The sequence below is a fragment of the Lepidochelys olivacea genome, assembly GCF_965140295.1.
Source record: "Lepidochelys olivacea isolate rLepOli2 genome assembly, chromosome: 5".
NCBI classification, from domain to species: Eukaryota; Metazoa; Chordata; order Testudines; family Cheloniidae; genus Lepidochelys; species Lepidochelys olivacea.
This window is the reverse complement of record NC_140415.1, coordinates 123538771-123560652: the sequence shown is the minus strand read 5'-3', so window position 1 is coordinate 123560652 and position 21882 is coordinate 123538771. Positions and strand designations below refer to the sequence as shown.

The 21882-nt window shown below is 47.3% G+C and overlaps 2 protein-coding genes and 1 long non-coding RNA gene across 6 annotated transcripts in view; 2 read left to right on the top strand and 1 right to left on the bottom strand.

Moving 5' to 3' along the window:
- PGAP4 (post-GPI attachment to proteins GalNAc transferase 4) overlaps nt 1–4686 on the top strand; it is a 14585-nt gene extending 9899 nt beyond the window's left edge. For all 4 annotated transcript variants that reach the window (XM_084628003.1, XM_084628004.1, XM_084628005.1 and 1 more), the window contains exon 2: nt 103–4686. In XM_084628003.1, the coding sequence (XP_084484129.1) occupies nt 228–1415 (1188 nt within the window). In that variant the 5' untranslated portion in view covers nt 103–227 and the 3' untranslated portion in view covers nt 1416–4686. The remainder of the gene's footprint in view (nt 1–102) is intronic.
- The window catches only part of LOC311520508, a 21435-nt gene extending 9770 nt beyond the window's left edge, over nt 1–11665 (bottom strand). Inside the window, exon 1 of the long non-coding RNA XR_014711620.1 lies at nt 11323–11665. This is a non-coding gene — a long non-coding RNA (uncharacterized lncRNA). The remainder of the gene's footprint in view (nt 1–11322) is intronic.
- On the top strand, nt 10209–21882 carry ALDOB (aldolase, fructose-bisphosphate B). The gene is made up of 9 exons (XM_084628007.1): nt 10209–10326; nt 16155–16276; nt 16579–16790; nt 17368–17422; nt 18414–18574; nt 18834–18917; nt 19563–19737; nt 20299–20498; nt 21336–21882. Exons 2-9 carry the CDS (start codon nt 16165–16167, stop codon nt 21429–21431), a joined length of 1095 nt encoding a protein of 364 aa, XP_084484133.1. The 5' UTR covers nt 10209–10326; nt 16155–16164; the 3' UTR covers nt 21432–21882.

The window sequence follows — 21882 nt, the reverse complement described above, 5'->3', positions numbered from 1 at the left end:
GTCACAAATTTTTGCTTTCACCAGAATGTTCGGTCTGGAAGTTCTTCCTTTGATACTGGTGGATTTGTGCATATTTTAAAATGTTTCCTTCTTTCCCTGTAGGTTGGCTGCATTGGTTGGGCCTCACTCATGTTGCACCACTGATGGCTTGCTACTCAGAGCAGAAGCAGAGGAGTGAATGAATTGGGGCATGAGCACAGGGAGGCCACACCTTGTATCCAGCAGCCATGCTCCTCCAAGGACTGCGGCTCTATGGGAAGTGGTGCCGTTTTTCTCGCCCCATTACTCAGCTCCTTACCTTAACTGTGGTGACGTTTGGCGTGTTGGCTCCCTTGATTTGCCACCGGCTCCTCCACTCCTATTTTTACTTACGCCGCTGGCATCTGAACCCCATGAGCCAGGAGTTCCTGGAGCAGAACCAGGAGGATGGCCAGGCCGCCCTCCGTTACTTCGAGGACCTGCGGACTCCTAACTCCTCGGAGATCTCAGGCGACAAGGCCCTCAGACCGTGGCTGCTCATCACTATCATCACCGTGCAGAGGCGGAACGAGTTCCACTACGTCCTGCAGGTGGCTTCCCGCTTCCACCGCCTCCTCCAGCAGTGTGGCCCTCGCTGCCGGAGCCACCAGATCTTTCTCTGTAACGTGGAGCAGGAGCCAGGCAGCCACGAGGACGCCAGGCTGTTGGGTACCTTCTTTGCAATGGTCAGCCGCTACAAAAACTGGGAGGACCCCAATGCCTCAGTGAACCAGTTTGAGAAGGAGAAGCAGGACTATGCCTTCTGCCTGGAGCAATCGCTGTTGGCCTACAGTCCAGAGTACGTCCTTCTGGTGGAAGACGATGCTGTTCCCGAAGAGGAGATATTCCCTGTCCTGCAGCACCTGCTGTTGGCACGGCTCTCAAAGCCACACCTCAAAGATGCCCTCTACCTGAAGCTGTACCATCCCGAGCGGCTTCAGCGCTATATCAACCCGGAGCCCATGAGGATCCTGGAGTGGCTCGGCCTGGGCATGTTTCTGGGCCCTCTGCTGAGCTTTGTGTACTCCTGGGTGTCTGGCCGCCCAGGCCTTACCTGGCCCATTGTCCTGTTTTTTGCCTTGTACAGCATGGCACTAGGAGAACTGGTGGGACGCCACTACCTGCTGGAGCTGCGCCGGCTGGCTCCTGCACTCTACAACGTGGTGCCAGCCACTGAGTGCTGCACGCCTGCCATGCTGTTCTCCGCCCCCTCCGCCCGCCGTGTCTTAGGTTACCTTCAGGAGCTGCACTGCCGTCGGGGCTTCGCCAAGGACATTGCACTCTACTCGCTGTTGCGCACCAAGGGTGAGAAGGCCTATGTGGTGGAGCCCAATCTGATCATGCACGTGGGGATGTTTTCCAGCCTCAGGCCAAATGACAGCCCTAAGCTACTGTGACCCACCGAGAAATGCCTTTATGGAAAGGCTGGGAGGAGCCAAGGGAGCCTTGTCTGTGGACAGACATATCAGGTGTGACTTCAGATAGCATGCCAGTTGCAACTGTGCTCAGAACTACCGGCGCCACCTAGTGGAGGGAAAGGAACTTTAAAAAAAAAAAAGTTTACTTAAACCTGTAGATGCATTATTTATTTTATAATGAAGTGAAAAGAGGGTGGAGGTTTTCAGGGAAGGGAAGGGTTTGCTACTATCCTTAGTCTTTTTTTGGGGGGGAGACCCCCCAATACACACACACACACACACACACACACACACACACACAGGCCATTTGCACATGAAAGTGCCTCCTACAGCAGTGTCCAAGAAACCAGTCTCTGGTATCACAGACCCAAGACAGTTTGGCTGTATCAGCTGTTGTTTGAGATCTCCTTTGTCTTTTTAGCTGCCCCATCCAACCCCCCCCCCCCCCCCACCACCACCACCACCACACAAACACACACACACTCGTCCTTCCTCACCTACAATGGCCTTGTTTCAATTCCTTCCACACTAGTCAATGCCACTCCTGTGGTCACATATATCCCAGTCTCAAGGCACTGGAAACGCTAGCCAGCGTAAGTGCATCAGGCTCAAGCTGACCTAGGAGGAAGTATGGAGTTGGAGAATAGCCCCAGTTTCCCCCAACCTTCTCCACGTCTTACCCCAATGATCTATTCATCTCTTCAAATAAAAACATGAAGAGACCTTTACAAGAGGCATGATGCATATAATGAGCCCCTTACCCCAGATTCTGCACATGGTTCTGGGAACACGTTTCATGCTGCTTCAGCACCTCCGGGTCTTCTCCTTTGTGGATAACACACCTCTTCCCCCACAGCTCTCCTTTCACCTTGGAGCAGAGGAGCATTGCCAGCAGATTGAGGGAAGTGATTATTCCCCTCTATTCGGCACTGGTGAGGCCACATCTGGAGTATTAGGTCCAGTTTTGGGGCCCCCACTACAGAACGGATGTGGACAAATTGGAGAGAGTCCAGCGGAGGGCAACGAAAATGATCAGGGGGCTGGGGCACATGACTTACAAGGAGAGGCTGAGGGAACTGGGCTTGTTTAGTCTGCATAAGAGAAGAGTGAGGAGGCATTTGATAGCAGCCTTCAACTACCGGAAGGGGAGTTCCAAAGAGGATGGAGCTCGGCTGTTCTCAGTGCTGGCAGATGACAGAACAAGGAGCAATGGTCTCAAGTTGCAGTGGGGGAGGTTTAGGTTGGATATTAGGAAAAACTATGTCACTAGGAGGGTGGGGAAGCACTGGAATGGGTTGCCTAGGGAGGTGGTGGAATCTCCATCCTTAGAGGTTTTTAAGGCCTGGCTTGACAAAGCCCTGGCTGGGATGATTTAGTTGGCGTTGGCCTTGCTTTGAGCAGGGGGTTGACTAAATGACCTCCTGAGGTCTCTTCCAACCCTAATCTTCTATGATTCTATGATCTGAAACACAAAGTCCATGTTCTTCCCCTTTGTTTCAGCTTCCCCAAACAACCTCCAGCTCGCCGTATGTGGCTTGGATTCGCTGGCCCACGCACATACTCTCACACTCCCGCACAGCCTCACATCAGAACAACCTTTGAGATTGCACATACAGCTACCTCTCATAGGTGAGGAAGAGCAGATTCCCCATTTAGGCACTGATCCTGTATCACCAGGAGCTCACTCATTAACTTTGAGTGCAAGCCCTTTAAACTGGCCCTAGATGGGTTGCCACCTATCCTGATTGTCCATGGATTCTACCTGCGACATCGAGAAGCTCCAGTTTGCCTTGGGCAGCCCAATGGATGATCCAGGATGATCATGCTTTGACATCATGTTATTTATAGGAAAGGCAAAGGAAGAATTGCAGCAGCATGGTGTGTCAGTGCACTTATCTTGCCTCAACTTGCAGTTAGATATAGATGACAGCTGCAGAAGTCACAGTTCACTGCTCCTACCATGAATAGCTGGGCACGGTCAGATGAGCATGCTTCAGTAATGTGCCCTATTGAAGGGGCCACTCCTAAATAGACACGTTAAATAACTAATCTTCTGGTCCAACTGGTGGGGAGTTTGGATGGTTTCCAAGAGTTGGCTGTTTTCTAGCAGAACTGCTCTGTGTGCATTGAAAACCAAAACCACATGAGAAATAAGATCCTGGGGATTTGTTACAAATTCAAAAGTGCCTTTGAAAGGGTTTGTACCCCATGGTCCTGATCTACAGCCCATTGCAGTCAATGAGAGTCTTTTTATTGACTTTAGGGTGCTTTGGACCCGGCACTATATGAGGAGACCTACTCCCAGTTTTGAGAGGCACTGAGGTGAAACTGTGCAAATCGCAAATTTTCCTGGCTTCAGAATGAACCGAGTGAAACAGTTTGGGGGCAGAAAGAGTTCCATTTGCAATTTTCTTTCTTTCATTTGTCAGAGCCTGGAACTCATGGTAAAACTAGGATTAGTAAGGGCAGATGCGTGTCTGTGTGTGAACCCATGTGGACCAAAACCAAAGAGAATATTTGCACAAGCCCCGGAGGAAGTAAGTTTCGCACAGTTCATTTTCAGGCCGTGAGGGGCAACTGACCTGTAAACTGCTCAGCACACAGGAGAGAGGCAGTCAGGCACAGGGTGTCACTAGAGCACAGAACAATGCCTGCTCAAGCTGCTGAACATCATCTCTTGCTAGATCAGCTGGGATTCTTTCAGAGGATCACTGTGGCTTTCACAAGGGCATGGACTCTAAGAGCTGACAAAACACTATGTTTTATTTTCACCTGATGAAAATTCCAAAGGTTCCACACAACAGTCACCAGCATCCCTCAGGATAGATGCTGAAACCTGTTCCCAGACTGAGTGCAGCTGGTATGGCTTCCCCGTGTCTCCCTCGCAGAGAGCCACACACAAATACCTTCTTGGTAGTGTTGTTCTTTGTTAGGTTGTAGAATTTGGGGGTCATTGTGAATTTATTCCACTAAGTGCCTGGGCATGTAGAGGGAAAGGTGACTATCTATTTATGCTGCCTCGACTGTTGAATGTTTCAGATGTGGGGTATGTTTTTTTTTCTTCTTTGTTTTTTAATCTTTGTACTGTATGGATCCAGAACAACACCCCATTTTTTGGTGGTTGGTTGGTCATGTTAGTGCAAAAGAAAAGCCCACAGCAAGGGGTTACAAATTGTTTGGCTTAAAAAAGAGAGAGAGAAACAACCAAGTGATGATGTTCAGTTAATAAATGCTCTGGTGTGGGAAATGATTTATCATTTTGTCAGCATGTTACTTGTCTTCCTTACCACCTCTCCATTTGGATAGTGTCTCTGAAGCAATGCATTGCTCATTTGGTGCCCTCTCCAAAGCCCACAGCAGGAGTCTTTCTATTCACGTCAGGCCCACACACAATATATATTTCACGCGGATTCTCTTTATTAATCATTTTGAATTTTTTTTTAAATGCTTGGAAAGAGACCTTAAGTACTTATTTGGCCCTCCTCCCCATAACATGTGAGTGCCTCACTGATGGATTTTGTCCTCCCAACACCCCTGAGAGAGAGAGAAATATTGATCCCATTTTACAGCTAGGGAACCGAGGTACAAGATGATTAAGGGTCTGTCTGCACTCGGAGCTGGGGATGTAATCCCCAGCTTGAGAAGACATACCGCCCCTAAAAAAACATACCACCCATGCTAAAAAGAGAGCGTAGTTGCAGCAGTGTGAGTGGCATGCTGCCCCAAAGATGTACCCAGCCAAGCTGCTAGATATGTACTCGGGGTGGCAAGCCCATCCTGCTGGTTGTGCTGCCGCAACTACGCTGTTTTTAGCATGCTGGCTCGACCAGAGTTAGCGCAGGTATGTCTCCTTGAGCTGGAATTTACATCTCCAGCTCCAAGTGGAGACGTACCCTAAGCGACTTGGCCAAGGTCTGAGATGGTCTGTGGTGGAGAAGGGAACAGAACCCTGAGCCCCAGCCCAGTGTCTTGCCCCTCAGCCCAAAAGCACTCCTTCTCCCCTACGTCCTTCCATGTGCAGGGCACGTGTGTATGTTGATGCTGTGTGAGTGTGTCAGGGACGTGTGTGTGAGAGGTTGTGCTTGTGGGGAAGAATTTGTGGTTGTGTATAGGGAGGATATAGTTGGGCATATATGAGGAAAGGGGAGTGTGTGATAGTGGGCATATCAGAGGGTGTGTTTTGTGATTGTCAGTAAAGGGATAAAAGGACTGGGGCGGGGGACAGTGCAGTGCATGATTGTGTGTGTGAGTACAGGGGCCCTGTGATTGTGTGCAGGGATGTATGTGTCGAGGGCAAAGTTTGTGAAGGGTTTGTGTGTGTGCGTGTAGGTGGCTGTTGAAGAGAGCTGGGATTGTGGGGGAGTCTGTGCATACATGTGGGAGGGGAGTGTCTGCTAATGGGAAACTCTGTGTCTGTATTAGTGGGTATTGGCAACACTGGGGGCCATTTTGTGTTTGGGCCCAGTGCAGACTCCAAGAGCCTTCACCCTTGCGCCTTCCATGAAGGGCACGGGCCAACTGCTGTCCCTCCTAGTGCCTCTTTGGTGTAAGTAATCCACAAGCAGGTGGCTTAGAGGCCAGGGTGAGGGCCTCTCCCCTTCTGCACATGCTGGTGGAACTGGCCAAATGCAGAGAGGAGGGTACTGTGCAGGGATGGTGCAGCAAGCCAATTCCCTCTGTAGAGCAGGAGATCTGGGATCCACGGTGCCGGCTGGTGCACCTGCTGACAAGAGGCAAACCCCACATGTCAGGGAGATGGACAGTTTTGCCAGGAGGCTGCCCTGATTGCTGTGGAGCCAGGACTGCGGCAGAATTCTCATAACACTGATTAAAGGCCAGTGTTTCTGAGATGAGGACTGTGGGATGGGGTGGGGAAACAGACTACTTAAACCACTTTCCTGATTAGATAGTGACAAACCAGCTGGACTTTGAGATGGTTGAGCAAGACTCTAAGGCATAGAAAACAGCCAGATGGCAGCTCTCCCCAGCGTGACAGGAGAGATGAAAGGTGAACAGTCACGCATGAATACTAATCTACATCAGATCGCACTTTAACCCCACCATGCACAGAGCACCCTTTCTGTGTTTTGTCAGTCCTGTCTTTCCACGTGCACACACATACACGCTCACACACACTTCCACCAATCAGTATATTTCCAGTTCCGTTTCAGTCACTTTATGGACATAACCAGGCATACAACACGGCTAGGGACAGGCTTTACGCTGCAGACTGGGTTTTAATCTAACTTTGCCCATTTCTGATGTGGTGGCAGATTGTGAAATGGTGTGAGGCAACTTCAGACATCACGTTCCTTTCCCCCAAAGTTAGGGCACAGTTTTCCTTCCTTGCATCATCATCAATCTTTATTTAAATACTTATATTAGGGTAGGACGTGAAGGCCTCAATCAGTATTTGAGGTTGGGAAGCTCAGAATGAGGGAGATCTTGGAAGTTTTTTGCTCCAACAGGGGGCATATGTCACTTCCTGATTTGAACTAGAGTAAATGGGGGATTCTCTGTAACTTGAAGTCTTTAAATCAAGATTTGAGGATGTCAGTAACTCAGCCAGAGGTTAGAGGTTTAGTACAGGAGTGGGTGGGTGAAGTTCTTCGGCCTGCAATTATGATGGTCCCTTCTGGACTTAAAGTCTGTTTGCTAGAAGCTGGGAATGGGTGACAGGGGATGGATCATTTGATGATTACCTGTTCTGTTCATTCCCTCTGGAGCACCTGGCATTGGCCACTGTCAGAAGATGGAGCTTTGGTCTGATCCAGTATGGACGGCTAGATAGACCTTTGGTCTGACCCAGTATGGCCAGTCTTAGGAGTATCAGGGACATGTTGGGCTAGGCCCTGTAGAAAAACACACACACACAGAGTCCCTGACCCAAAGAATTTAAAATAATCCTAAAGGGTGGTTCTTCAAACGGTTGCAGACGTGTATTCCACTGAGGTATGTATGTGCCATGCACACCAAAGCCAGAGAACTTTGCCTAGCAGTACCCGTGCACACCTGAGTGGAATAAACATCTCAAAGAACAAAAGTTATGGTGCAAGTAACCGACTTTTTATCATCATTGGGCCAAATCCTCAGCTGGCTCTCACCTATCAACGAGCACACTAGCTTTCTAGAGTTTTGCTCTAGCCTCTACACTTTTCCCATTATGGCTGTTTGCGTCATGGCTCTTGATTTCAATGTGGCTGGGGCTCAGTGCGACATCACGTAGGAATGCTCGCTCACTCCCAATCCTGTCTGGAAGACCACTCTCTCTAGGACTGGAAGTAGGGTTTCTAGGTGTCTGGTTTTCGACCGGAATGCCTGGTCGAAAAGGGACTGCTGAGTGGGCCGTTAGAAGTCCAGTTGGTGCAGCAGGGATAAGGCAGCTTCCCTGCCTGCTGTGGCTTTGCTCAGCTCCCGGAAGCAGCAGCATGTCCCTCCTCTGGCTCCCACGCATAGGGGCAGCCAGGGGGCTCTGTACGTTGCCCCCGCCCCAAGTGCTGGTTCCGCAGCACCCATTGGCTGGGAACCGCGACCACCCATGCTGCTGCCTCAGCCCTGATCCCCCTCCTGCCCTCCGAACCCCTCGGTCCCTGCCCGGAGCACCCTCCTGCACCCCCCAGAGCTCTCTCCTGCACCCCAAATCCCTCATTTCTGGCCCCACCCCAGAGCTGCACCCCAGCCAGAGCCCTCACCCACTCCCACACCCCAGTCCCCTGAGCCAGCCTGGTGAAAATGAGCAAGAGCGTGAGTGTGGGGAGAGCGAATGACAGAGGCAGTGAGTGTGGGTGGGGCTTTGAAGAAGGGGCGGGGCAGGAGACGGGGCAACGGTGTTCAGTTTTGTGCGGGTAGAAAGTTGTCAACCCTAACTGGAAGCAGAATTGAGTCTCCATATTTAGTCACTTTCAGAGTATTTTTAAAATTCTTCCTGGCTGCTCAGAGACGCTTTTGGGCCTGTAATTCCTGTAGTGCTGGATTTCAGCCCAGAAGGAATTGCATGGTAGGTGACATCAGATTCTTCAGAAAAACAAATCCTTTCAAAAAATGCACATTGGGCGATGGGATGTTACACTGTGTTTTCAAAAATACCCAGCAAGACTTTTAGGAATTCTGCCCAGAGTCGTTGCCCTTCTGCCCAATTTCTTTCAAGGGCCCCTGTCATATCACTTCCCCATCATGAGGGGAACGATACACCCTGGAGCACCACTGAGCTTTCAAAAGGATCAGGAGAAACAAGGTTCCAAGCTGGGTTTTCTCTGGGGCATTCAAAGGAGCAGGACAAATTTGAAAAGAGCATGTTGGTATGGTAACTACCCCTGTCCTGCTTACCCCCACCAGATCCCTTTAATAAGGCTTGTCACGATAAATATCGGTTGTTACTATATAGGATCACAGCAGTTAGCGGTGAAGAACAGTTAATTAGATCACTGAATCCATCTCTCTGGAAGGGATGGAGTCCCCAGGTGAGAGATGTATCAAATAATGAAACAGATACCACAAGGCAGTTAGGGTTTTCTGGCCATAGATATTCACCACAATGGCTATACATCCATGTTATTCTGCAAACAGGCTTATCAGGAAGGAAGTAAAAAGTGAAAGGAAGAAATAACAGACCACATCCTCAGCTAGGGCGAATCACTGTAACGCCAATGACTTTCATGGAGCTATGTTTATTTACACCAGCTGAGGGTTTGGCCCTGCATTAGCTCTAATTGTGCATTTGCCATGGTCCAAGTCTCACACCATAAGGGGTGGAGAAGCTCAGTGTGGGAGGGTGCTGGCCTCGTGAAGGTGCCCTCCTTTGATAAGAAGCCACAATTCCTTCAACAAGTGTCTGGCAGCTGCTGCTCACCTGAAGGTTATGACACACGCCATAAAAAACAGACAGAGAACGTCAGTGGCCAAGCAAACATTGCATTGTTCAGTTAAAACAAGCTCTAACGTCCAAGGCTACTATGTGTGCCATTGCTAAGAGTCTGACGTTGGCTTAATGCAGTCCCTGTACTATATGTGTCCAACCCCACTGTGGTGGGCTACCTAGAATATGAAAAGCCTAAGGAAAAAATCAGCCTTGTCTATTGTGATTTGACAAACTGAAAGTATCAGCAGTATGAGCATAGATGCCCTGGAAGCCACGTACAGAGAATTCATTTGTTTTTCACAGTGAATAGTATGCACCACATAAGCCTAATCTGAGGGTTTAAGTGTTGAATAGGTCTTGTGCTCACCTGTCCTCCTCGGGTGAATTTCACCCCACAAACAGAATTCCAATTTGCACACTGCAATGCACTGAAGCAATTTGTGACTTTCATTCTGCTGCACTATTACCAGAGACTGACTCTATTACTAAGATTGCAAACTGAGCTTCATCACTTTGCAAGCCATATACAAAATCCAAGGGAACACATGGGCCCTGGCCCCAAGGGACCAAATCAGAGGGTTGCAATGCCATGGAGCTATGCTGATTTACACCAGCTAAGGATCTGGCCCTAAAATGCAAGCTCTAGCCAGGTTCACTGTAAGCATGTTCCAGTGTAGGTCTTGCAATAATTTGTTCTATGTCTTGAAAGGGACAAGGAAGCTGTTGAACTGATCTGTCAAAAGAATCTTTACGGAATTTGTCATTCTCACTTGGAAAGAAACAAAACTATAATTCTTCCAAGCCGGTATATGAGAAAGAGAATAAATCTGATTGGCTGGGCAGATTTATGGTCCTTCAGCCAATCAGAGGTGTTGCATAGAGACACCACCTCAAACAGCCTGAAGAGGAGGGAGAAAAAAAAATATTGGTGAGAAAGTTATAAAAAGTTTGGGAGTTGGGAGATTGGACCTATTTGGCCGCAGCTACCTTAGAAGGAACTTTTAGCAGAGAAGGAGAAACTGTCCTCAAACAGTGAGTGATAATAAACTACTGATTCATTTCTGATCTGAATGTGGGGGGAGGAGAGAATATGTATCTTTTCTGTAAATGTGTGGATTTTGCTTTGTCAGGAACAGCTTGTAAAACTATGACATCGCTAGCCAAATCAGGAAAGAAACGCGTTCATTCTTAGTTTTTCTTTTTTCTGCAGTGATCTCTCTCATCTATCTTCTATAAATGTAATAAGCCCCATTTGATGAAATTGCTAACTATTTTGGCTTAAATTTGTAACAAAGAACACCTGGAAGAAGCGAATGTGAACACATAATCCTCATCCGTAATTCAGGAGACTGGATCAATAGCCTGTGTGTTTGTCTCTGTGTCATTTTCTGCTACTTTGTTTAAATGGTGATTTGTGTAAGTGCATGTGGGAAGATCTGGGCTGTAGCTGCAGAATGCAATCTTCTTTTTATTCCTTGCATGCACATTGCACAGTCAGGGATGATGAAGTGTTGCAACCTGCATTCAGTGTTTAATTTCCTCTGAAGTATTATAGCAGTAGTGCTGGTGAGACTGACTTTGATAAGGGGACATAGGATAGTCTTGAAAAAAGGCTACATGAAAAGAGGTAACAGAAGCTGTTGGCAGAAATATTCCACTGTACTAGCAGTGGAGTTGGACCCCTTTGAATACAGAGGATGAGAACAGTCATCAAATTGCTCAGAGCTACGGAACATGAATAGGCTCGTTGGCAGCTGCGGACCCCTCCATCATCCCCAAGCCAGCACCCTCAACCTCCTAATTCACCAAAACACCAACACTGCCCCTGCTAGCATCCCAAGGACTAGAGCTCTCGAGGGGACCTGCCAGAACTTTCCATCTACTCCAGGGAAAAGTGCCAACTGCCAGCATGGCAGAACCCTCCCACAATCCCTCAGTCCTACCACTACCCACCAGGGCATGCCACCACCGCAGTCACCACCAAGAAGAAACTATCCTCAGCACCTGAAAACGAGTGCTCTAACCCACCTGTCTTCCAGCTGCTGGAATAGTCCCGTATATGACCCAGCCACTCCCTAGTCCTCAGGGCACCTGTTTCCCGGTGCCCGTCACCAAAAAGGAGATGCAGCAGCATTGAGCATAGAGGGGAATGCAGAGCAGTGTCCATTCCCTTCTGCAGCCATAAGCTCTGCTGGCCAGTGGAGACACGTGCCCTATACCCTCCCACCCACTTTGGAGCGGACAATGTGACCTTAGCTAGTTTGGTGCAAGGGCCACTTGATGCCTGCCCCCAAAGCAAAGGATAAGATGGGGGAAAGTTCCTCGCTCCCTCTCCTCTCCCCTACAACACCCATAGATATTTAGTATTCTTTCAGCAAAACCTTACCTTACAAGTTGCTATAAGAAAAGCCATGGTGCATGTATGCCCACTACCTGCACACAGAAAACCAAACAGCTGGCAATCAGGTTTTTTAGGGAATTGGGAGGTCTGATCTTCCAGCCACTTGAGAGAACTTGGACAAAATCACCATCTTCATCATAAGTGCTTGCTCATTTTCCTAAGGCAGTGGCAGTCTGAATCCTTCATCTAGGCGTTTTTCCAGATCTGAGGCATTTTGCTACATTACACTCCCCACTCCTTTTCTGTGCACAAAGGGGAAACTTCCTCTTCTGTAAGACACACAGAAAGGATCCCTTACAAACCTTCCTCCTCTGACACTTGGCAGAGGGGACCCACCCCCTAATCTACATGCTTTACATCTACAGTTTTGTCTTTGCGCCTGTAGGACAGTGCAGTATATATACTCACCACCATCAAAGCCACATGAGATGCTGATTGGCACTGGGATGGCTTTTCTCTCTCTAGCAGTTATTTTAGTTTTGTAAACATGGCTGTTGATTTAATGTTCAGCATGTATGCTTGTATGTGTAAAATTCAGTGCTTTAACTATTTCTGGATAATGTTCCCATTCACGGCATGGTAGGACAGTGCCCTGGCTTTCTGTCTTATGAGCACCAGAATGAATGTAAGTACAAGATTGCTGTACAAGAGAGGAAAAGGGAGCCCCTGCTTCACGCTCCTCATTTCCTGTAGTCATGAACGGTTAATTCCTCACTTGTTCCTCTAACAGCCGCCTCTCTGTCCCTCATGCACTCTTGGGTGTGCGTGTTACTTTCTCTCTTCCTTCACATCTGTTTTGGGCCAACCAGCCTTTTTAATTCTAAATGCATTTCCGAAAGGGCAATTTGCCTTGTATTCTACACCAATGCTTCTTTGTTTCTTCTCTTAGAGGTTCTTACTTATTTTCTTTGCCATACTTTCAGGCAATTCCCTTCCTCATTTCCCCGGGAATGAGAGGATTTTCCCCGCTTTTGTTTAGGAGGAATAATTTTTCTCAAGTCAATAGAATAATACAAGTATTAAGCATTTTAGAGCAGTTTGCATCTTCCAAGTTTAACACACGTATCAGTGTGTCACATATCACTCTCTGTACATGATCCACAGAGAATGCAGATCTGTTGCAGGTCTCATAGGGGAAGCCTGGTTCCATAGCTCAAGCAACTCATGCGTTTAGCTCTGGCGGTCCCCAATTAAATCCTTTTTGTTGGCCAAGATGCCAGCCATTGCACAAGCACTTATTACTTTTGTTTCCATTATGCAAAAGGTTAAATTTTCCATCCCAGTGTCCCCAACAGACAGCTGAACCAGAAATCAGACTCAGGTCTTGTACTTTTTGCCTGTTTGTTATGAGCCACATTTTAAAACCCCCACCCACATCCAATGGTACACATTCAGCTTTTACTCATTCAAATCACTTTCACACACTTTAAGCACTACCATTTCTGTGCACAATGGTAAAATTCACTCACACAGATCTACTTGCACATGATTTGTGCATACAAATGGGGTTTTGAGTGTGTAAATGTGAATGTACACAAGTGCTGAAGAATTGTGCTCACAAGTAATTGTGCAGACAAAGCTGCATAAACCCAGAGAGGGCCAAGTGGTCAACATGTTCCCTGCACATTTGACATATTTTATATAAAGGAGAGATAAAAGACAATCATGATCACCTGTGCCAATTGCATCCCCTCTTTTCTGCTGTCCAGAACCCAGATGTTATAACACAACTGGTTTCTCCAATGGGCAAATGATATTCTAAACCTGACACTGAAAGTATGTAAGAAACAAAGTACTGAGGGTAATAGCCAAGGGAAAGGCATAAAGAAAGAACAGATGTTTCTAACCCGCTCTGAAGTGCAACATGCTAACACCACTGAAATTCTTCCCCAGGTTCCCTCTCCCATCCCCATGTGTGCCTGCACTTTAGTCCATTTTGTTGTAATATTAACTGAATGCAATGTTTGTGCTGATGTCTGTGACAATATTTCCCTTCTGCATTGCACCACTGCGCCTACTGGGGAAAGGTCTAAATTCCAACACAGCAATATTGACTTTCATTGCTGTGTTTTTCTGGGCCAGCTGCCTCTCTGCAGGGACTGGGTTAGACAAACAGCCCTGTTTGTTTAAAGCACCAGCAGAGCTTGCTGGAAAGCTCTGCAGAACATTCTATTTAGCCACCACGCTGCATCTGATTTTGTGCATTTTCTGTATTTTTCTTCCTTTGTTGTTGCTCTTCCTCCCCTCTATCTGTTTTGTGAACAATTACAATAAACAGAAAAACAACACTCATGGGCCAGAAGCTGAAACTCAAAAGTGAGATTCTGATTGGCTGGTGGTGTATGTGTTATGTTATCACTCTCAAATTTTCTCAGCTCAAGGGTCATCACTAAGCAGGTATACAGGGCACCTAGAAATCACCATGCCTTGGTCTAACTTCCAGCAAAACCACCATCCCATACTGTGATTCACAGCTGTCTCCCACACAACTGCTGTGCACCACAGAGAGCTAACTACTCACTTGTTACATCATCTCATTGCCACTCTTAACAGGTAGATTCCATCTACTGTATCACAGATTTCCTTGCCATACGCACTGGGTGTAGATATTTGTCCTGACCCTTTTCCAAGACCTCAGAAAATAGTGGAGAAAAAAAATCTAAATATATCTTTTTCTCTGGGAGGATTCTACAGTGCCCTGTAGTAAGGGTCCAGAACACAAAGGACCAGCTTGTACAACCCTTACATTAGGGAACACTTAAAGTGAATGTGACTGCTCATGTGAATTACTGCTTGTTGACCTGAGTAAGGGTGCCCCAGATTGGCCCTAAAACTTACAGTAATGCTACTGAAGTGTTTTGAGCTAGCTCAGTGCTAGCTCTTGTTTAGGCCGTATTATAGGATACCAAGCGCATGCTAAAAGCTGGTCTGCACAGAGTCCCATTGAAGACAGTGGGGTTCAAGGATCGGTGCCTAAGCATGTAAATTAGAGAATTAAATGGGACGCGACATGTCTAATGGGTAGATGCAAGCAGTTCCACTCACCACAATAGCATCCTCTGTCATCATGTCATGGCATTGCAGGAGTCTTCACTTCTTGCATCCCCTGTTGATCGTTTCCCTGAACCTGCAATGGCCTGTTTGTGCCCACGACTTAGCCCTTCAAAGTCATGTCTAGTTTGGACCCCCTCTGGGGTAACAAGAGATCCTTTCACCCCTCGCAGGCTACTCCCTAACCCATCCTCTGGGCTCACACCTCAGCCCCATCCTGTGCTCAGTAATCCTTGTGTCGATGCTTCTAGATCCCCCTCCTTGGGGCTGATGAGGGAGCACAGAGACACTTTCTGCTCTGGGTTCCAGCTGTGTTAAAATGGGCTGCTCCTTCTAGAGGTGTAATCCTAATCTGCACCATTGCCCTGCCAGCCTGGCTCTATAACCCCACCCCAACCGCTCTAACTCTGGCCCCATGCTGTGGCAGGCAAGGCATTGTGGTGTACTCAGCACCACTACACCATTCACATGTGCTGCTGTTTCCCTGGCTACTTCCTACCTCTGAGCCCCTAGTGTTGTTTCCCAGTAAGCTGTGGTTAACACAGCCTCTCCTTTGGTTCCCAGGCTTCTCCCTAGGTTTTTCCTGGAACCAATCCCCGTAGCAAACCTCGTTGCCTACTCTGTCCCCATATCTACTGTAGCGACACCATCAGAGGACCCAACCACATCAGCCACACCACCAGAGGCTCATTCACCTGCACGTCTACTAATGTTATTTATGCCATCAAGTGCCCACAATGCCCCTCTGCCATGTACATTGGCCAAACCGGACAGTCCCTACGTAAAAGAATAAATGGACACAAATCGGACATCAGGAAATGTAACATACAAAAGCCAGTGGGAGAACACTTCCGTCTTCCTGGACATTCTATAACAGATTTGAAAGTAGCGATACTTGAACAAAAAAACTTCAGAAACAGACTTCAAAGAGAAACAGCAGAACTAAACTTCATTTGCAAATTTAACACCATTCATTTGGGCTTGAATAGGGACTTGGAGTGGCTGGCTCATTACAGAAACAGCTTTGCCTCTCCTGGAATTGACACCTCCTCCTCTATTGTTGGGAGTGGACTACATCCACCCTGATCAAATTGGCCCTGTCAACACTCGTTCTCCACTTGTGAGGTAACTCCCTTCTCTTCATGTGTCAGTATATTTATGTCTGCATCTGTCATTTTCATTCCATGCATCTGAAGAAGTGGGGTTTTTACCCACGAAAGCTTATGCTCAAATAAATCTGTTAGTCTTTAAGGTGCCACCGGACTCCTTGAAGAATATAGAGAACCTCACTCCCACCAGAAGGAGATACATGAGATTGTTGTGTCTATATCCAATCAATGTGATTTTACAAACACTATCCACAACAGACCTCAGTATGAAACAATGGGTGTCTCTGTGTCTTCTCCAGAATAGCCATCATGACCCACCAGTTTCCAGCGCTGACTCCAGAGCAGAAGAAGGCTCTGTCTGACATAGCACAGCGGATTGTGGCTCCAGGAAAGGGGATCCTGGCTGCGGATGAGTCTGTGGGTGAGTTGAACAGTTATTGATATTTCTTAGTGACCTTCAAGCCATTTTGCTTTTCAAATAATTTGAGATCCCAAGCAGGAGTCAATCAATCTCCATCTTTCTTCAGGAGCAAGTGGTCCATCAGGGCAGGGTTGGTGTCCGTAGACAGAACTATGAGGGCATGGGCTGAGGAGAGAAGCCCAGGTCTGCACAGTCACAGAAGGCCTAATTCTAAGTTACACCATCCTTGCAATTATACAAGATAAGTGAAAGGACAATCATTCCCAATATCATGTTCTCTGACCTTCAGCCCCTCTTGCTAGGTACTATGGGGAGCAGACTGCAGAGGATCAAGGTGGAGAACACAGAGGAAAATCGCCGTGCCTTCCGAGAGATCCTCTTTTCTTCGGATGCCTCCATCAATCAGAGCATTGGGGGCGTGATCTTTTTCCATGAGACCCTCTATCAGAAGGACAGCAGTGGAAAGCCATTCCCAGATGTCATCAAAGACAAAGGCATTGTGGTGGGAATAAAGGTGAATCTCTCCAAGGGCCCTGCTGGCACAATAGCCCCAGAGCCCTTCCCAGTGTGAACTGTGCCCAGGCAGGGATCTCGCTGACAAGCAATGCTCTTTTGTCATTCTGGCACCATTCTCTGCATTACCGCTGCAGCCAGTGCTCCTGTACTATTAGCCAAGGCACAGCTAAAGCCACTGATCCTGACCTGTTTTATCCAGCAAATCCCACCACCCCCTAGAGCTCTTGCTTCACCCTTCCATCCCCTTGTCCTCAAGGCTCTTGATTCCATCCTCTCCAGTGACTCTCCCCAACTCCTTGAGTTCTGGGGTTGTTCCCACCAACAATTCTGCTTCCCACTCCCAATGCTTTGTTTGTTCATTGTCATGCATTGTTCTCTCCTGCAATTTCCCCATTCCCCAGCGCTTGTTTTCTGTCTCTTCCAGTGACTCTGCCCACCGAGCTCCTGCACCATTTGTCACAGTGACTCCTGCTGATGAAGGCTGAGGAGTCTATACTAGCTCTGGGTTACAGTAGCAGAAATTATACTGATCTGTTAATTGTTAACACGTCTTCCTTTCCATGTACCTCCCGTAGCTTGATAAAGGAACAGCCCCGCTGGCAGGAACTAATGGAGAAACCACCATTCAAGGTGAGACATTTCCTCTAAACCATGAAGAATGGGGTTGCATTTCCTGACAAGGAGAGATTTAAATGACTGGAGTATTTAGGGCTCAGCTATGGTTCTTAAAGTGAAAGCCATGTGGGGCAGGGAAAAGCAGGTGCACTATACAAGCAGCAGTAGCTGAAAGTATTGTGCTTGCAGAGGGCAGGAGCAAAAGAGTACCTCCAAAGGCACAGGAGGGTGTGGGGGGGGCATGTGCTCACTGGCACCCCTTGCTCCCCTCTTACACACTTAGGCATAATGCACTCCACCACCACCACAGCCCTCCAGGTACCAGCCAGCATGCAGAGAGCAGCCTCCCCCCGCCCAGAAACATCCCTTTTAGCTTGATGAGCGCTGCCAGCAGCACCAGGGGCTGCAAGATAATAAGTAGGCAGAAGGGTAGTAAGTTACAAGAACTCTGTCTTGCTTCAAGGCATAAAACTGATCACCAGCTGGGATCAGAAAGGGTTTATCCCTTCACCCCCCACAAGTTAACATTACAGGGTTGTTCATGTGTATTTTGGGGGGTGAAATTAGATGGGACTAGTGGTCCTCTGAGGTATCAGGTTTTACATAGTCAGAATCAGGAGATCAGATTTTATGTACTAATCCTCTGACCTTGTGCAGCAGTTCCTGTTTCCAACACTATGCATGATTACTGTCCCAGAGGCTTTGCTAACCATAGGTTATACCCAGGGTTTCCCTAGTTACCATCCTAGCTCTGTCTATTTAAGGAACCCCATTCTCTGAGGGCCATACCGTGAGCAGCTACTGCATTGGGCATGTAGTCTGCACAGGGACCACACAATAGCAGTCTCCATGAGAAGAAGGTAGGAGCCACAGGCCACCTCCACCCCCGCACTCACTCTGCATCCCCACCTCCACAGGGTTGCGTAGAGGACACAAAGTTCAGCCCCGGCCACATAAATCTGGAGGCTCTAACTAAGGCACCTTCCTTTCCCTTTAATACTTGCAGGGCTGGATGGGCTCGCTGAGCGCTGCGCCCAGTATAAGAAGGATGGTGCTGATTTTGGCAAGTGGCGTGCTGTGCTGAAGATCACAGAAACAACTCCCTCCACTCTAGCCATCCAGGAGAATGCCAACACACTGGCACGCTATGCCAGCATCTGCCAGCAGGTATAAACTCTCAATGTGTGTGTGAAATAGTTCCCTCCCTTCTTATGATGTGGGAATAAGTGGTGTCCTTTCCTACTCTTTTTTTAAATAGTTCCCATGTGTTTGAGAGGAGGCTTCTTTGTCTGTCATGCTGAGAGAGTCTGTTGGTATCTTCTCTTTTCCGGTAGTTCTCTTTGCTTTACTACCCCTTTCTCAGGTTATCCCTGATAGGGCAGTCTCTTGTCCAGACCTCCACTGACTTCTGTTTTTCCATTCTTAGCATGGGTTGGTGCCCATTGTAGAACCGGAGGTCCTACCCGATGGAGAGCATGACCTCCAGCGCTGTCAGTATGTTACAGAGAAGGTAAGATTCTTACCTACCAGACATTTTCATCAATCAGCATAATAATAATAACAATACTTAGCTCTTAAACAGAGCTTTATATCCATAAGTCTCAAAGCACTTTCTTTTCTCCATTTTACAGATGGAGGGTGGGGTGGGGGATGGAAGGAGGCACTGAAAGGTTGAGCAAGTTGCCTAAGGTCACACAGTAAGTAGGTGGCAGAGGTGGGAATAGTGCCCTAGCCACGAGGCTACCCTGTTTCCTCACTGAGAAGGGCTCACCCTTCTAAGAGAAGAGGTATCATCCATGTTTCCACTACCATTCCATATTTTGTAACTTTCCCATTCCAGAGCAAGGTAGGTTTGAGGGGCTAAAGCCAAAAATTCCATAACTATGGAGAATGAATTTCTCTATCATCCCAGGGGACAAATATTTCTCCATAGCAGGTTTGGAGGGCTTGTTGGTAAAGTGATGGAAGGAGGGTTGAAGCCTAGCCTGGATAAAACATGGACAGTGAATTCCACTCTCACCCCAGATATAGGTTGTCCCTCTACAGCAGGTTTGCAGACCTGGATCCCACTGGTGAATCAGTATGGGAGTGAAGCCAAGCATTGAGCGAACATGAATAAGCATTGATCGATCCTCCTGTTCTCATTGTTTCCCAGGTCCTGGCTACTGTCTACAAAGCCCTGAATGATCATCATGTCTACCTGGAGGGAACACTGCTGAAACCGAATATGGTGACTGCTGGGCATTCCTGCCCCAAGAAGTACACCCCTCAGGAGGTAGCCATGGCAACAGTCACTGCCCTCGATCGCACTGTTCCTGCTGCTGTTCCTGGTAACTCATTATTATCCATTGCTTCTCCATGCAGACACAAGGATCATCCATCCAAGTGACTCAAATGCTTATTAGGGTTGCTTGTAGGACCTATCGTGATTTGAAACCATCAAGTCTCATGTACTGAGGTGCAGTAAGACCTGAGTGGGAGGGGTCAGTCCACCATGTCTCCCTTGTTGAGTCTCCCTTTATATGTCTCCATTTGCTTCCATTTAATGACCTGTTCTGTTCCCAAGGGGCTGGGTTGTGTGGTTGTTGCACTGGTAGATTTTAAGAGAATTTGTTGCATCTCCAGTTATGGACAGAACAGCAGACACCAGTGGTAGATTTGACTGGGCATCATATGTAATTTCACTGAGGACTGATAGGATACATTATCTATGGATATACAGTTGACCTAATTCTCTTCAGTCTCACCTAAATGCCTTCCCTGGGAAAACAGTGATTTGTGATTCTTTATGTTCCTGCTCCCTCCACTACAAGATTCTGCTTCATCTCAGGACATCAGAGTGAATCAGTGGTCTCTAAACTTTTAAGTCTTCTTTTTTTCCCCTCCTGCAGGAATCTGCTTCCTGTCTGGAGGCCAAAGTGAAGAGGAAGCTTCTCTCAACCTCAGTGCCATCAACCAGTGTTCTTTGCCCAAACCCTGGAAGCTGACATTCTCATATGGACGGGCTCTGCAGGCATCAGCACTTGCTGCTTGGGCTGGCAAACCTGAGAACAAGAAGGCTACGCAGGAGGCATTTTGCAAACGGGCACAGGTATGGGACCTTCACTTCATTATCATGACTGAGCAGACTCCAGACCTTCCAGTTCTAAGTCCAGATCTTTAAAAGAACCATCACCCTACTTCAGAGAGATACTGCACAACACATTGTGTGATAAATGGGGACATGTTCCCCAAGTTCTAAAGATGCCTGTTGCTTTGATCCATCCTTGTGTTTCATGTTCATCCAAGGATGTTTCTTTCTTGAGTTTGGTTCTTGGCTGACAGCCCCACATACAAGTCTAACACAGGAAACTGCTGTGCAAACTTCCCCTCAAAGCCCCAATAATAGTCCTCAGATCTACTCTGCAGACATCTGTAAGCATAAGTAGGTGGTTTATTCTTAGGGTGACCACATATCCCGATTTTATAGGGACAGTCCTGATTTTGGGAGCTTTTTCTTCTATAGGCACCTATTTCCCCCCACCCCCATCCTGATTTTTTACACTTGCTATCTGGTCACTCTATTTATTCTCCTTACCCAATCAATCTTTGGTTTCTTTGCTGAGACTGTCAACTAGGATGCTAATTAAAGGTAATTTCTGTGGACATGTTTACAATATGGGTAAAGTTGTCTGAGATGGTTAGCTCATTTTATATAGGCCTACAGATAGCTATCAGATGCAGTAACTTTTGATCATTACCATTCTGCCTTAGAAGTATAACAGTCTTTATCTTATCTGTTTCCTAAATTCTCCAATCCCCCTCGTAAATTTTGTTTGGGAATTCACAGAAGCACTCCTTATTTCCCTGTGTTCTTTACTTCTCCCTGTTTTTTTTTTTTTACTCTCTCCTCTGGGTAACTGTTTCTCCCTCCTTTTTGTTTTTTCAGATTAACGGGTTAGCATCCAAAGGACAATATATTGTCTCTGGGAAGAGTGATGGAGCTGCGAAACAGTCCCTTTTCACTGCCAGCTACACATATTAGGGTGTGGGATTATACTACCACCCTGTCCCTCTAGGGGGACTGAAAAAGGAAAAATGCTAACTCTGTAAAGGAACCTGGAAATCATGTGGGTTCAAACTATGGGCTCAACCGCACACTTTAATCCTAAAATGTAGGGAGAAAATCACCTAATCTTATCCAAGAAAATGGTACCTGTTTTACAGACTTAGCCCCTACTGCCATTGATAATTTACCAAATCGGTCTCTCCCCCTGAAAGGGTGGTTTTTTACTTTGTACCCTAGAAACATGGGAATGCGGGCATCAATTTTCATCCCATGCCATCAATTTTCTCTGTTCACTAGCAAATAAAGCACAGGCCCCCTCCAAAACCACACTCTGCAGCTGGAGAGAGCACACTGGACTCCTGTATTACACATTCTAGATATTGGTTTCAATCTATGGGCTGTGAATAAAGCATCTGCAACTGTGAAA